The sequence below is a fragment of the Delphinapterus leucas genome, chromosome 15 (assembly GCF_059928025.1).
Source record: "Delphinapterus leucas isolate spDelLeu-1000000601 "Yukka" chromosome 15, BTC_Dleu_Yukka2, whole genome shotgun sequence".
Classification (NCBI taxonomy): Eukaryota; Metazoa; Chordata; class Mammalia; order Artiodactyla; family Monodontidae; genus Delphinapterus; species Delphinapterus leucas.
In genome coordinates, this window is record NC_143143.1 from 76,253,137 (window position 1) to 76,268,684 (window position 15,548).

At 45.9% G+C, this 15,548-nt stretch overlaps 1 protein-coding gene across 1 annotated transcript in view; it reads left to right on the forward strand.

The window, feature by feature from the left end:
* The first annotated feature begins 3,215 nt into the window (after window positions 1-3,215).
* ARFGEF2 (ARF guanine nucleotide exchange factor 2) overlaps window positions 3,216-15,548 on the forward strand; it is a 101,389-nt gene continuing 89,056 nt past the window's right edge. The window contains exon 1 of the mRNA XM_022597369.3: window positions 3,216-3,517. Within this exon, the coding sequence (XP_022453077.2) occupies window positions 3,397-3,517 (121 nt within the window). The 5' untranslated portion in view covers window positions 3,216-3,396. The remainder of the gene's footprint in view (window positions 3,518-15,548) is intronic.

The following is a 15,548-nucleotide window of genomic DNA, read 5'->3' on the forward strand; positions in this document are numbered from 1 at the left end:
CATTCATTCATTCATTCATTCATTCATCCCATAAGTAGTTATTGAGCACTTCCTATGTGCTCTGGGCGTAAAGCTGTGAACAGAACAATGTCTCCACCTTCACGGATGCACACTCTACCTCCGTTAACTATTCTGAATTGAAATTCATAGATAATGAAACCTTCCTATGCACATAATTTTTTGGAAAGTATAATGGCCTAATAAAGACGAAACAAAAGGAAAGCAATGTGTAATTTGTAGATTTGATTTCAGTATATAAATGTTTAGGTGCTATTACACTAAGAGATAGTCAGCTTCTAGAACCTAAAAGTCAAATCCCCTGGATTACAACAGCTGCAAATGCAAGGGTGCCATTGGGGCAACTCAAATACCATGGCTGGCCTAAATGGTGGCAATGTGGTTTTGAAACAGTGAACAGCATTTGGTAACGTTCCAGACAAAATACAGTTTTCCCTTGAATTATAATCACAGTTGCATTCCTGGAAAAGTCAATATATATTAAAACCGCACCAAAAATGCTTTGTGTTTTTATGTAGGTTCTAGGCTGAGATCATTATCAATAGGTTTTTCACCTCCAGGAATGTCTAGTCCAACCAAGTGGGACATGTGTAATTCTTTGCTATCTGGGAATGTCCAGCTCTCTGCAGGATGTAGACAAGCATTCCTGCTCCCCCCGTCATGACAATAAAAATATTTCCTCCAGAAAATTTAAAAAATGTCCCTGGGGGTGGTACTGCCCTCAAGGAGAAGCAATGATTGAGCATAACAGAGGTGCATAAGTCAAGCCCTTGATGGGAACAAAAAGGAATCCAGAATGGCCTGAGAGTCCTGACGAGGAGGAAAGGGGAGAGAGATGAAGCCAGAGAAGTAGGCCACAGTGAGATACTTAGACTCAATTCCAAGGACAATGGAGAGTGATGGGGAGTCACTGTAGGGTTTTCAGCAGGAGAATGACATGGCTTGACCTTGTCATGGGGGGATGGCTCAAAACACCTGTTAGTCAGTGGACTGCACTGCTTTCTTCTGCGTTTCACACGTTCATTCATTCACTCACTAATTCATTCAACACGTAAGGACTGAGGAGTGTCTCAGTGATGCATGTATTGCTGTGTAACAAGCTACTCCCAAATGTAGTGGCTTAAAATAACAATCATTTGTTGTTTTCCACGAATCTGTGGGTTAGCTGGGCAGTTCCTCTACTGGTCTCACCAGGGTTTCTCAAGCTGTTGAATTCAGCTGGTGGGTCAGCTGGGGGCTGGGCTCAGCCAGGAGTGCTGGGATAACGGGCCTCTCTCTCCATGGGCTCTTTCTTCCAGATGCTCCTGCACCTCTGAAGACCTCATGATGCCTGGGTTCTGGAAGAGCACAGCCTCACTTCCACCACATTTATTGGTCAAGGCAAGTCACAAGAGGGTAGAGAAACAGACTTCACTTCTTTCTTTTTTCTTTTGAGATAACATTTATTCATTGAAGTACAGTTGATTTACAATGTTGTGTTAATTTCTGCTGTACAGCAAAATGATTCAGTTATATATATATATATATATATATTCTTTTTCATATTCTTTCCATTTTGGTTTATCACAGGTTATTGAATATAGTTCCCTGTACTATACGGTAGGACCTTGCTGTTTATCCATCCTATGCAGACTTCACTTCTTAGCGGGAGGAGCGGCAAAGTCTCCAGACAGCAATGGAATTTATGGCCATGAAACCTTCTACCTAGCTCCAGAACAGGCCCTGGGGATGCAGCCTGCTTCTCTGTGGCCTAAACCCTAGTCAGATGACAAACAAGTCAACAAGTGAAAAAGGTCAGAAAGTGCTGTAGGGAGAGAGGGGATACTTTAAACACAGTGATCAGGGAGGGCCTCCCTGAGATGTTTGAGCTGAGACCTGAGCATCTGAGCATGTCTGTGTCAGAAGTTTCCAGAGATTCCAAAAAGACACTGCCCTTGCACGCCCAGCAGCACCATGGCTCCCTTGGGGGAGGTGGGCAGCGTGAAAGGAAGGGCTCCAGTGGACAGCACAGAGTGGGCCAGAATCTGTCTCCTTACCCTCATTGGCAGGCTGTGTGACACTGGCCATCTCTGTTTCTTCCCCCTGTCTGATGCCCCCAAGTGTCCCCACCTCACACACTGCACTGGGAGGAACCACAGGTTTATGAAAATAGATGGACACACTCCAGAGGGAGGTGCACTCGGGATGGTCCTTTCTGGCAGCACCGCGCACAGATGTGGCACTGGACACACAGAAGTTCACTGGACTGGATGCCAGGAGTCGGGTCTACTCCAGGGACAGGGCGGCTGTGTGGAAGGTGTGTGTCTTGCCACAGGGGTGGTGAAATCCCATTTCTGGAGAGTGTGCATGAATATACCTCCTTACCATCCCTCTCTCCCCGCCCTTTCCCTCCACCCTCCACGCCCCCCTCCTTTGCTCTCTCCCTCTCTCAGCCTGTTTCCTTGCCTTTCTCGCCTCCTCCCCCTTCACCACTCCCTCCCGCACCACTTCTTTTTCCACTCTGCCTCTCTCTCCTCCTAATTCCCCCCCTTCCCTTTCTTTCCCTCCCTCTCCTCCTCTTTGTTCCCCCTCTCCTCTGCTCTGCTCCCCAACTCTCCTCTTCCTCCCTGCTCTCTCCCTATCTCCCCCTCCCTTTCCCCTCACTTCTCCTCTTACCTTCCCGCCTCCCCTCCTCTCACGCCCGCCCCCCCTCCAATCCTCTAGCTTCCTCTCTTTTCTCCTCACCTCCCCTGACTGCCTAATCACCTCTCTCTCACTCACCAACTTTCTTTCCATCTTCTCTCTCTCCCTCACCTCCTCTCTTTCCTCCTCTTACTCCTTTAGCATCTCTCACTCTCTTTTTTTCCAGTCCTCTTGTTCCCTTTCCTTTCTTCCTCTCCCCCATCTCCTCCACCTCTATCTCTCCTTCTTCATCTCTTCTCTGACCCTGTCATCCCCACTCTCACGTTCCTCATGGCCTTTCTCCTCACCTTCTCGCCTCACACCCCCATCACCACCCCTCCTGCCTGCCACCACCTTTCTTCCGTCCTTCACATGCCCTCCTGCCTCCACCCACTTCTACTCACCTCCCAACTTTGCCCCTTCCTTCCTCCACCCTCGCCCCTCCCCTCCTCGTCCACCTGGCCCCGCCCCGCCCCAAGCCTAGGCCACGCCCCCCAGGGTCACGGAGTCGACGGACGCCGTAGCGCCCCCTCCAGTCACGTGGTCACGTGACGCGCTCCAACATGGCGGCGCCGTGGGGCCGCGGCGTCGCTTCCTGACTGGGCGGCGCGGACGGACGCGGCTGGTGCCGGCGTGGACGCCGGGCCCTCAGCTTCGCTCGCCCGCCTGCTAGCGCCATCCGCCCCCGGGGCTTTTAGCCCCCGTTGGGCCGGGGCCATGCAGGAGAGCCAGACCAAGAGCATGTTCGTGTCCCGGGCCCTGGAGAAGATCCTAGCCGACAAGGAGGTGAAGCGGCCCCAGCACTCCCAGCTGCGCAGGGCCTGCCAGGTGGCGCTCGGTGGGTGAGCCGCCCCGGCCCGGCCCCGCGCCGGCCTCCCCACGCCTGCTGTTACCCCACGGGGCCTCAGCCCGGCCTCCAGGGCGCCACTTCCCCACGACCGCGAGTCCCACCCTACCGCCCTCCTTATTATACCCCGGGAGAAACTGATGCCCTGCCAGCTCGGGACTGGCCCAAGGTCACCTAGCAAGTTGGTGACAGCCAGGGCTGGCTCTCCAGCCTCCCAGCCCAGGGCTCTTGCCACGGCTCCTTGCCGTCCTATTTCCTGGTTCCTTCTCTCGTCACCTTCAGAAGCAGCAGCCCCTGCTCTGAGTTTTTTCTTTACCTGGGTTCTGCTGGTTGGAGTTACCCCATGTGAGCAGAGCCTGTGAGAAGAGCTGCCCAACTGGTTTAGGGAAACTCCTGAGGCCTGCTTTGGAAGTGCCCAACTGGTGTATGTTTTCCTTTCATTTGGGGATGAAAGGAAATAGGAATGGAATGTAGAGGGTTATCCTGCACCTTCAGGTATTGTAGTGTTAAAGAGATCTGCTCTTTCCTTGCGGTCCACTCAAATAGAGGGTCTGTGAGGGCAGAGACACTTGTTTGTTTTATTCACCGCTGGATCCCCTGCATCTGCAACAGGGCCTAACACGCAGTAGATGCTGACTGAATGGACCCACAGATGATTGAAAGAGGGGAGAAGTCTGATTCATCTCTAGTTAAAACCTTGGTAGTTGATTCCATCATCAACATCCTGTCTTTTAGTTTGTCACTCAACAAATATTTATCAAATGCCCACTGGGTGGCAGGCACTGAGGATACAATGGGGAATGAGACAGACAAGGTATTTGCCCTTACAGAGCTTCTACTCTAATAGGGGAGGCAGAATAAGTAAATTTTAAAATGAATGAGACATTTTTTTGAATGCTAATAAATACTTTCGTAAAAGCAGTTTTAAAAAATTTATTTATTTTTGGCTGTGTTGGGTTTTCCTTTCTGCGCACGGGCTTTCTCTAATTGCAGTGAGCGGGAGCTACTCTTCGTTGCGGTGCGCAGGCTTCTCATCGTGGTGGCTTCTTGTTGTGGAGCACGGGCTCTAGGCTTGCAGGCTTCAGTAGTTGTGGCACGCAGGCTCAGTAGTTGTGGCTGGCGGGCTCTAGAGCGCAGGCTCAGTAGTTGTGACACACGGGCTTAGTTGCTCTGCGGCATGTGGGATCTTCCCAGACCAGGGCTCGAACCCGTGTCCCCTTCATTGGCAGGTGGATTCTTAACCACTGCGCCACCAGGGGAGCCCTAAAAGTAATTGTTTCATAATTACCTTACTTCGGTAAAATTTTTTGTAAAAGTAGATGTGATAAAAAGGGCCTGAGGGCTGCTTTCCATAGGGTGGTCAAGAAAGTAATCCTTTCTGAGGAGGTGACATTTGAGCCGAGTACTGAAAGGCAGGAAGTATTCACCACGTGGAATTTCAGGAGAAGAGAGTTCTAGGCCATGAGGATCAATACATTTGACCAGAGTTGGCATCAAGTTAATTCATCACCCCAATGCCTTTGGTTTGGAATCTGTAAAAAGACCTGTTTTCCCTAACAAGTGACCACGTAAATGGAAAGTTTGATTTTCTGTCACAGAGTTTGAGGTTACCATCACCTTTCTCCTTTCATTTGGTGCAGGGTATTCTGGGAGTCTTCTCTTGGGGCCTAGGAATGGGTTTGTGAACTTTGCATTTATTTCTCTGGGAAGAAGGCGGTGGCTCTCATCAGCTTCTCAGAAGGGTCTGAGACTCCCTCAAGGATCAAGAACTATTGATACAAAGGTTGTTGCTGCTGAGAAAATCTGGAAACATACTAGTCCTGTGAAATTCAGGATCAATTAGAGGAATTTACTGAGATTTAGATTTGTAAAGCTTTTTTATTCAGGAAACCAAGGCTAACTGTTGGATATTGTTTTATCAGGAATGCAGGATAAGCACTACAAAGCAGTAGTTAGGCAAAAGCCTGGTACTTACAACTCTGCTTGGAAATCTGCCTGCATTCTGTCCTCTTAGTGTTACTTTAAGTGAATTGTTGCAGAAGTTTCAAAATAGGTACTTGGCAGAGAAGTTTTCATTCCCCCTTCAGAACACTTAACATCAGATTTTCAGCAAATTGTATCTCACTTTGTTGGAACCTACGTATAAAATCGTCACATGGGTCATAGAGGGCCTTAACATTGAGAGCTTTTTATATATTTTTGGATCATGCCTTGTTGAGAAATTCAGATTTTTCTAACCCAAATTGTGGAATGCACATTCAGTGTTTTGGTAGTGAATTGTAAGAAATAGCCTATACTGAAAATATAAATTCTCCATTAAAAATATTTTTCTTGTCAAACAATATAGACGAGTTAAATAAAATATCCCATATGATGTTATTTAAGAAAAAAAAGAAATAGCCTATAAAGGAAGTAATCTGACCACAGGTTAATTGAATAGCAAACTGTCATGGTGGCTCATCATCACCAAACTGAGTCATTATTACAAGGGAACCTAGTAAAGAGTGAGACTGGACCTCTTTTTTTTTTTTTTTTAAGACAGTACTTGTGTGTCATTGCTGTTAAATAAAAATGACTGCAGAAGAAAGCATATAGCAAAGTATCTGGTGATATTTCACTCTGCATCTCAAGGCCCAGTTTTGTGTCCAGTAAAAGTAGCTGAAACAAGCCTGTGTACGAAACATTGCAATGTGGCGAGTATTTTAGAGATTGCCATGTATAGATTATTACTCATTTTGAAAAGAGGAGCTGTAAGTGACTGCTCAAAGTTGAAATGTTTGAACGATAGGAGCACTTCCAGGAAACAGCTTCTGTGACCTTCCACCAGTTGTAGCATATTAGAGGGAGGGGATCACGGATGCAGGGGCTGTGTAGTGTAGGGATTTGGAGTGTGTTCTGTGGACTCAAGACTGCCTGGGTTCAGATCCCTTGCCTTCTACTTGCTATCTTTGTGACCTTGGACAGATCTTATAGCTTCCTGATGGGGTTATTATAAAGATAAAGTTAGGGGGCTTCCCTGGTGATGCGGTGGCTAAGAATCTGCCTGCCAATGCAGGGGACACGGGTTCGAGCCCTGGTCCGGGAAGATCCCACATGCCGCAGAGCAACTAAGCCCGTGAGCCACAGCTACTGAAGCCTGTGCGCCTAGAGCCTGTGCTCCGCAACAAGAGAAGCCACCGCAATGAGAAGCCCGCTCACCGCAGTAAAGAGTAGCCCCTGCTCGCTGCAACTACAGAAAGCTTGCGCGCAGCAATGAATAAATAAATAAATAAATTTATTAAAAAAAAAAGATAGTTGACGTGTGCAAAAAACTTGACATGTAGTAGGTGCTCTGTAAAGGCTTGCTCTGTTATTTATTATTTTAAGCTGTGAGAAACCACAAGACACTCTAAGCACCCTGGCTTGATGTTAACTTAGGTTGGTTCCTCGTTCAAGAATGACTTATTGCTCTATTTGGTTTGTAGATGCAATAAATAGGAATGTAATTACACGACTGAAAGGCTGTGTTTATTAGAGTGTTAACTCGCTAAGCTCAATGAAGACAAGGGTTGTTCCTTGTAAAAACAGTGATTATCAGGATGGAATAGGTTTGGAGTAATCTCAGGGATTCATCTTCACTAAATGCCAGATGCGTAGATAGGGCCTGCCCAATTAGAGGATCATGGCCTTCCAGCCTTTACTGAGAAATCAGAAGAGCCTGTGAAAGTATTCATCACCCCAAGGACGTTGTTGCTCTTTACTTTCTTAATGAAGTTTTTATATATATTAATAGTCTTGAACCTTTCAGCCCTCCAGTTGGGGTACATAATTACATTTTTAAACCTCCCTTTCACAGCGGTCTTATTTAAGAGCCATTCTCTCACATGGTCTCTTTAAATTATATTTCTGTCCTTAAACTCTATCAAGTTTAGAGACTTGAGAAAATAAGCTGAGTGGTTTCGAATGGTGTGGAAAAATCTGGAAATCTCGAAAACTTTAACTGAATTGTTTTCACAGTAGTCTTCATATATGGTAGGAGATTCAGTATCTTATTTAATAATTTAATACCCACAAAGTGCCAAGTAGGGGCTGAGTGCTCTGTAATTGCCAGTTGTCATTAAACATACCTATGTTTTTCATATGAAATTGAGTGACTTTAATTTTTAGAGCAGTTTTAGGTTCACAGCAAAATTGCCTGGGAGGTGCAGAGACTTCCCATATTCCCCTCCCTGCCTGCCTTCGTGCATGGTCTCCGCATTCGCATTACCAACATCCCTCACCAGAGTGGGGCGATTATATAGTGACGAACCTAACTCTGACGCATCATTATCGCCCAATTGAGTGAGTGACTTTTTTTTAAAATAAATTATTTTATTTATTTATCTTTGGCTGCATTGAGTCTTCGTTGCTGTGTGAGGGCTTTCTCTAGTTGTGGCGAGCGGGGGCTACTCTTCCTTGCGGTGCATGGGCTTCGCATTGCAGCGGCTTCTCTTGTTGCGGAGCACGGGCTCCAGGAGCACAGGTTTCAGTAGTTGTGGCTCGTGGGCTCTAGAGCGTAGGCTCAGTAGTTGTGGCCCACGGGCATAGTTGCTCCGCGGCATGTGGGATCTTCCCGGACCAGGACTCGAACCCGTGTCCCCTGCATTGGCAGGTGGATTCTTAACCACTGCGCCACCAGGGAAGCCCGAGTGAGTGACTTTTTTAAATCACATGTTATATAATAGCTATATGATAATCAACCATGTACTAAACACTTCTGTGTTCCAGGCACCGTGCCATACGCTTCACATGCAGTTTAGTTCTTACTATTATTATCCTCATCGAAGGCCTTAAGAACTTGGCTGACGTGACTTAACCAGAAGCAGTGGAGCCAGGCTGTGAACACTGGCAGTCTGGCTCCAGAGCCCAAGATCTTAACTATTACTACCATTGCTCCTCCATACAAAAGTTCTTATGTTGTATAAAATACTCATTGGAGTCTTAAACAATCATTATATTGGCAGTGAAGTTTCTATGCAGTGAACTTTTGGTGATGTTTCAGTAAGTAGAGCATTCAATAAGTAAAGAGACCGTATTTTTTGTAGTTGAATTTTGAGATGTAGTATTTGAAAGCCGCTAATCAAAAAGATCACAGCTTTTTCTCTGCAGCTTTTTACTGCTTATGTCTTTGGTTTAATTTGCGGACTAACAGGAAGAAAGAAATGAAGTTAAAGAGCTGGTTTCCCATGAGTTTCATTTGAGGTATTAAATCTTGCTGATTTATGACCTCTCTCTACATCAGCAGTAAACTCTTCTATTCATTCTGGAGTTGTGACGTGTGATTGATGTCCGTCTTTGGGTACAGCAGGCAAAGGGAAACCAAAGCTCAGAGGGCAACTTGCCCACATCTGCACATCCAGGTGGGCAACAACTACAACGGGTAGCTGACATATAAATCATAAAATCCACTTTTAGATTTGCTACTCTGTTTAATATATGGGATTTAGAGACATGTGGGTCATTGGTGATCTTAGCTTGAGCTGTTTTGGTGGCACACTGAAGGTGAAAACCAGTCTGGAGTGGGTTGAGGTGTGAGTGGGAGGTGAGGAAATAGACCGTGAGCGCACGCAACTCTTTCCCAAGGTTTGGCTGTGCTGTGAAGGGGAGGAGGGAGATGTGGCTCATGGGGGTTCTTTGGTTTTTTCTTTTTCTTTTTTTAAAGGTAGAAAAGACTCAAACTTGTTTAAATGTCATTAGGATGAAGCCAATTAAGGGAGTATATTCATAAATTTTAGTTGCATGTTAATATACAAAAAACATTCAGCATTCACATGTCCATATAATATATGGTAAATGGCTTTTTCCTGCATACGATGTTGTTGTTCTTCTAACTCTGATGTGTTTGAAATAACTGTTCTCATTATTAGGAGGAACGTAAGTGCAAAATTTGAAAAATACCAAAAATATCCCTAAATTGTCATAAAGTAAGGCTTTCAATTGAAACACAAAGTAAAACCTTTAATGTTAGCAAAGTCGGGTGTTTTGATTAGACATCTTGTTTATATGTGCTGTAGATTATAAAAATTTTGAGAAATAATAGGACTTGGGACCCTGACATTACTTTTTGTTGAAAAGCTTTATAGTGATTCTGCAGGAGGAGGTTCTCTGTCTAGAAGCAGCACTAAAAATTGAATTTTGATTATTGAAAAGCATTTATTTGTTGGATTGGCAGAAAATTCATTGGGAGCTGTGTTTGAAACTTTGCTTATTGATTGGTCTTGTGATCCTGGACTAATCATTTAGCTTCTCGGAGCCTTGGTTTCCTGGGATGAGAAAGGTGATAATGCCTGTGCCACAGGATTGTTGTAAAGGTTATATGAACTAGCACAACAAATAACTGACACCGTATCTGGCACTTAACAAATGACCTACTAAAATTCAGAGGCATTGGTGTTACCATATTTAAAGGAGAAGGAACTGAATACTTGTTCTTCCTGCCTCCCTTATTGGTTGGTTTATGGACATCTTTGCTGGTCTCTGACATTTCGACACTGGTGAGGCAAGTGGTTGGAAAAATTTAGAGCTCTGTCCTGTACTTGTAAATCTCAGGGGAAACCGTAAGCAGTGCTGGGGAAAACAGTGAGACCATTCTTTATGGAAAAGAGCAAACTTGTGAAAACGTGTGCTTAATCAGCAAGTACATGGAGTCTCCCATATATAAATAGCTCAGAGCTGTAGTGAGTTCTTTCTCACCAGGCTGAGGGGGCCTGCCTGGAAAATACTTGACTTTCTTTCCAGCAAGGTTATCTTAGAAAATACTTAACTGTTTGCGAATTCATTCCTGGAGTCTTCCTATAAGAAGCTTCTTTGGGTTTACTGTCTTGGTTGTAAATGAGTCTTTTAGCTTTTTTATTAGGTATTTCATTAGGTTTTATAGACTTGTGGGGAGAACAGCCTTCTTGTGCTAGGACCTAGAATTCTTAAATTTTCCCTCTGTCCTAAGGAGTAGTCAGTGCATACTTGTTCTATATATAGTCCTTCTGACTAAACCAGGGTGACATTCATTCAGAAGATATTTATTTGGGTGTCATACCAGGTGTCATGATGCAAGGAAAACAAAACAAACAAAGACCCTGTTCTCATGGTGTTTGCAGTTAATGGGGAAGAAGGGGACTGTTCAGATGATCATGTCCTCTGAGTCATACTAACAACCTGACAACTCCTATGAAGGAGAGGAACCTGGTCCCACAAGGGGAGTAGACAAAGGGATGAAGGAAAGCTTCCCTGAGGAAGTCTTGAGAGCTGAATGATAAATAAAAATTAAATAGGTTAGGGTGAGAGGCATTATGGCAGCAGGAGGGGGAACAGCATATGCAAAGGCCCTGTGTCAGAGAGGAATATGACGGTTAAGGAAACTAAAAGATACAACAGCCTGTGAATCTGTAGTTACCTCAAAATTTTTAAAAAGCTTTAATAATAATTTTTTTAAAAGAAACTAAAAGAGGCCACTGTGTGGTTGCAGCATGGCAAATGAAGGGGGAGAGGTTTTGGGGATAAGGTGGGAGAGGTAGTCCAGGGTCCTACCATGCAAGATCTTGGAGGTTATGTTGAGGAGTTTGATTTTTAGACCAAAAGCAGTGAGATAACACTGCAGAGTTCTAAACAGGGAAGAAGGTGATGGGATAAACAGGTTTGTATTTTGGAAAGATCACTTTAGCCATTATGTTCAGAACATCTTCGAGGAAAACCAGAGGGACTGCCCAGGGACCAGTGAGAAGGCAGTTACCATCATCCAAGGGAGAGATGCTGGTGGCCTGGACTTAAGTAGTGACAGTAGTAACAGAGTAAAGTGAATGTATCCCCACTTGTTGAGAAGGTAAAACTAAGAAAACCTGGTGATGGATTGGGTAAGAACACGAGAAAGTGGATCAGTAAAGCTGACTCTTAAGTTTCTGACTCACGCAACTGGATGGATAGTGGTGCAGTTCTTTTAGATGGGAGTGGGAAGACCATCTAGGGAGAGGTGGGTGGAGGAGCTTGATCTGAGTTGGGACTTGGATGTGTTGAGTTTCACCTGCCTTTGAGCATCCAGTTGGACAGGTGGAATAGGAAGTGGATGGATGTACGAGCCTTGTGTTCATAAGGCAGGCCGGCACCGGAAATCAAGATTTGGGGGTCATCCGAGCCCAGGTGGGAATTGAAGATGCAGTTGAGGCTGCGAAGGCCTGTGGGGGAGAGTGTACAGAAAAGAAGAGGCAGGAGAGCCTGGGCCCGAGGAACCCTGGCCTACCTGGCTGGGCAGAGGAGGCTGAGTCTACCAAGGAAATGGAGAAGAGATGGGACAAGAAGCAGAGGGCAGATGAAAACGGGTGCTTATGAAGCCGGAAGTTGAGAAAATTTCCGAGAAAATTTCAAGGAGGGGGAGGTGAGTCAGGTCAAATGCTGCAAGGAGGTCAGATGGCAACTGGAAAATTGCCCATCAGATTTAGAGACATGCGGGTCATGGGTGACCTTAGCTTGAGCTGTTTTGCTGATGCAGTGAAGGTGAAAACCAGACTGGAATGGGTTGGGGCATGCATGGGAGGTGAGGAAACAGACACAACTCTTTCCAGGGCTTTGCCTGGGGTGTGAAGGAGAAGATGGAGATGTGGATCGTGGGAGTTTTTGGTTTTATATTTTTCTTTGTTTAAAGGTAGAAGAGGCTTGAACTTGTTTAAATGTCATTGGGAAGGGAGCCAGTTAAGGGAGAGGTTAAATAATGCAAGAAAGAGAAAGGACAGTTTATTCATTCAGCAAATACTGAGTGCCTGCTCTGTGTCTAGGAATTCCTAGATAATGGGGATTCAGCAGTGAACAAAACAGACGGAAGTCTCTGTTATCACAGAGTTTATATTCTACTGGGGAAGATGGAGAATAAGTGAATTGATACAAAGTATATCAAGGGTGATAAATACTGTGATGAAAAACTAGGAAAAATCGGTGTAAAGTGAAAAAATAAAGCAGGTAAGGTGGTCCAGAATCACAAGGAGGGCAGTTTTAGGTGGTGAGGGAAGGCCTCTCTGAAGAGGTGACATTTGAACAGCCATCTGAAGGAATGGAAGAGTGAGTCTTGTGGATATCTGGGGGAGGGAGGGCATTCCAGGTGGCAGGAAGAGCAAGTGCAAAGGCCCTGAACAGGACAGGCAACAAGTAAGCTGGGGGCGGGGTGGTAGGAGGTGAGATCAGAGGGATAGCAGAGGGCCAGATGTTTTAGAGGCTTGGAGGCCAAGTTCAAGATTGTGAGTTTTTACTCTGTGAGATGAGAAGCCAGTGGCATTTTGTGCAAAGGAGCAGATGTTAATCAGATTTACATTATGATGGTTATGGATAATCTATTTTGAGCAGATGTAATCTGATTTACATTTTAAGGGAATCCCTCTGGCTGCTGTGTAGACAAAGATGTGGGCCGGGAGGAAGGGTGAGAGCTGAAGCTGTGAGACCAGTTAAGAAAGAGGCTCGTAGTCGAGGTGGGAGATGATGGTGGCTTGGTCTGGGGTAATGGGGGTGGTCCAGCATATGAGAAGTGATCAGATTCTAGGTAGTTCCTCAGGAGGCAGTAGGGGTGGGAGACTGCAAGTTGGAGGGGCTCGACACTGTTTTCTAGCAGGAGAGAGTGCAGGCTGGGTACAGAAGTAGGTGAGTTTGTAGATTGGCCAACAGGAAGTTGAGGGAGTCTCCTCGTGTTGCTTCTAATTTCTGCATGAAATAAGCTGCTCCATCGGTTGTGAGTAAAGATGAATGGTGATGACTAGGAGGGAGAGATGGGGTATTTGAAGAGAGTAGAGAAATGTGCAGTAGTCTTTGTGGAGAGTTGGAGGTGGTGAGCTTAACTGGCAGTATTTAGGGTTCCATTGTGATTGGTGATTAGGGCCTTTATAGACCTACCAACTTGCCCTGTAGTCAGAGGTCTAGTCGTTAGGTGGAGACAGGTCAGAGGAGAGGGTCATATAATCTAAGTTTGGGATTTTGCCAGAAGTTGAGACTAAAAGTCAGAGAGAGTCAAGCCTATTGTTTGGCTGTCATTCAGATAACAATCCTGTAATGGGACCCATCCTGGAAAATGAAAAGAGGGGAAAGCTGACAAGTTCTTGGCCTTGTCAGGTCTGACAGGCCAAAGAAGGGTCCTACTGGGAGCAGTTAGTGGGTCATCTGGAAGGAAAGGAGGTTGTGGGCAGAGAACAGGCAGCAGCTAGAAGTAGCACAGTTCCAAACAGGGACAAGATTCAGAGTGTGGCCAGCCACGCCAGGCTGACTTGGGGTGGAGGAGGAACTGAGGGTAGTGTTGGTTTGCATAGTAGAGAGGGGTATGCGGATCAGATGTGTGAGGGGAGGTGAAGGTTCCACGGGATGTCGTGGGGCTTTGGGGAGTTGACCGGGGATGGCGTTGTTGAGCTTTGTCGTGGTCATTGTTGGACTTAGCTTGGGAGTGGAGCAGAGAATGTGAGCTGGTGCCAAAGTCATTGATGAAGGTGTGACCCAAGGTTCCTAACTGACAGCGATGGCCAGGAAGGATTTCCCAGGAAGACAGCATGGCTTTTCAGGGGCAGCTGCCCCACCCCACTCAGGTCTGGCTCCTTTCCAGCCTGCTTATTTTTTGCTACTAATTGCCCAGTTGGCTTTTGGGAGAGCAGTGCATGTTAAAAGGCAGGGCAATAAACTGGAGCAAGTGTGCCCACTCCTCCTCCCTCACCCATCCTCCTCCTCTTTGGCTCTGGAGCAGACAGCCTGGGTGTGAATCCTGTAGTGGCACTTCCTACTGTGACTGTGGGCAGGTGACTTTACCTCTCTGTGTCCAGATTCCTCACTGTATATGGTTAGGAGATGAGTCTCTTGTCTTCCTGAGTTGTAAGGAGGTCCAAATGGGCACCTGCCCCTAGCGAATGTCAGCAGTTATTATGATGATTTGTGTTCCACTGATTTTCTTCTTTCCCTTGGCTTTCCGTCGTTCCACCGATGGCACTAGAGATTTTGCACTATTACTGACTCCTGTTTTAAGATAAGAGCAAGAGAACGGACATTTATTGACCACCTGTGTATGCCTGACACTGCCTTAGCCATCAATACTTCGGGTTTGTTAAAAGAATTACCTACACCCAACTGCCTAGTTACAGTCTCTGGAGCATATGGGGCTGCTTTTTATCATCCTCATTTTTTTTAGAGTAAGACATCAAGATTCAGGGAGGTTTAATAACCTGCCTGGCATCATTCAGCTAATAGATGTCTATTTTCTTTCGGAACTTCCAACCCATTTCTTGTCTTTCACCACACCAGGCTATGTCAAGTGTTCTGTGGGACCCCATGCCACACACCCTTTCCCTGTTTGTTTTTTTTTTCCCTGCCTCTTTTTTTTTTTTTTTTGGCCACGCTGCATGCAGCATGTGGGATATGGGATCATAATTCCCTAACCAGGGATCGAGCCTGTGCCCCCCGCAGTGGAAGCACGGAGTCTCAACCACTGGACCGCCAGGGAAGTCCCCTGCCTCTTTTCAATGGAAAAAAATATTGTATTATCCAAATATATCTAGAAGCCACCTGTTGGGTCAGACTATATGGAACTACTACCCTCAAGCCATTTCCAGCTTTCCTGTGGCTCATGCTCATCGTCTCTGCCCCTGCCCTGGCCCCAGCCCCCACTAATGCTTGCCTGGGTTATTAGCAGCAGCCTCTTGATTGGCTTCCCTGCTTCTGTGCTGTCCACCCTCCTCTTTATACTCAAAACTGCAGCCAGAGGGATCTGTCCAAACATAGGTCTGCTCAGGCCCCTCCTCCACTGCCCTCCAGGGGCTTCTCCTTATCTGGACCCCTACTGGGCCTTGTGGAGAGGATTTTTCACATTTTTTTTCTTTAACAAAGAATGTTCTAGAGAGTGCAACAATTCCTCATACTTGTGGGAATACTTAAGTATAGATTAAGAAGACTAAAGGAAATCTGTGATCACGTGTTTTGTGAAGATCGCAGTTTCTTGGTCTTCTGCAGTAGGTACTGCTCACTGTGGAGGGCTATGCCCTGCCCTGCTCAAGTCACA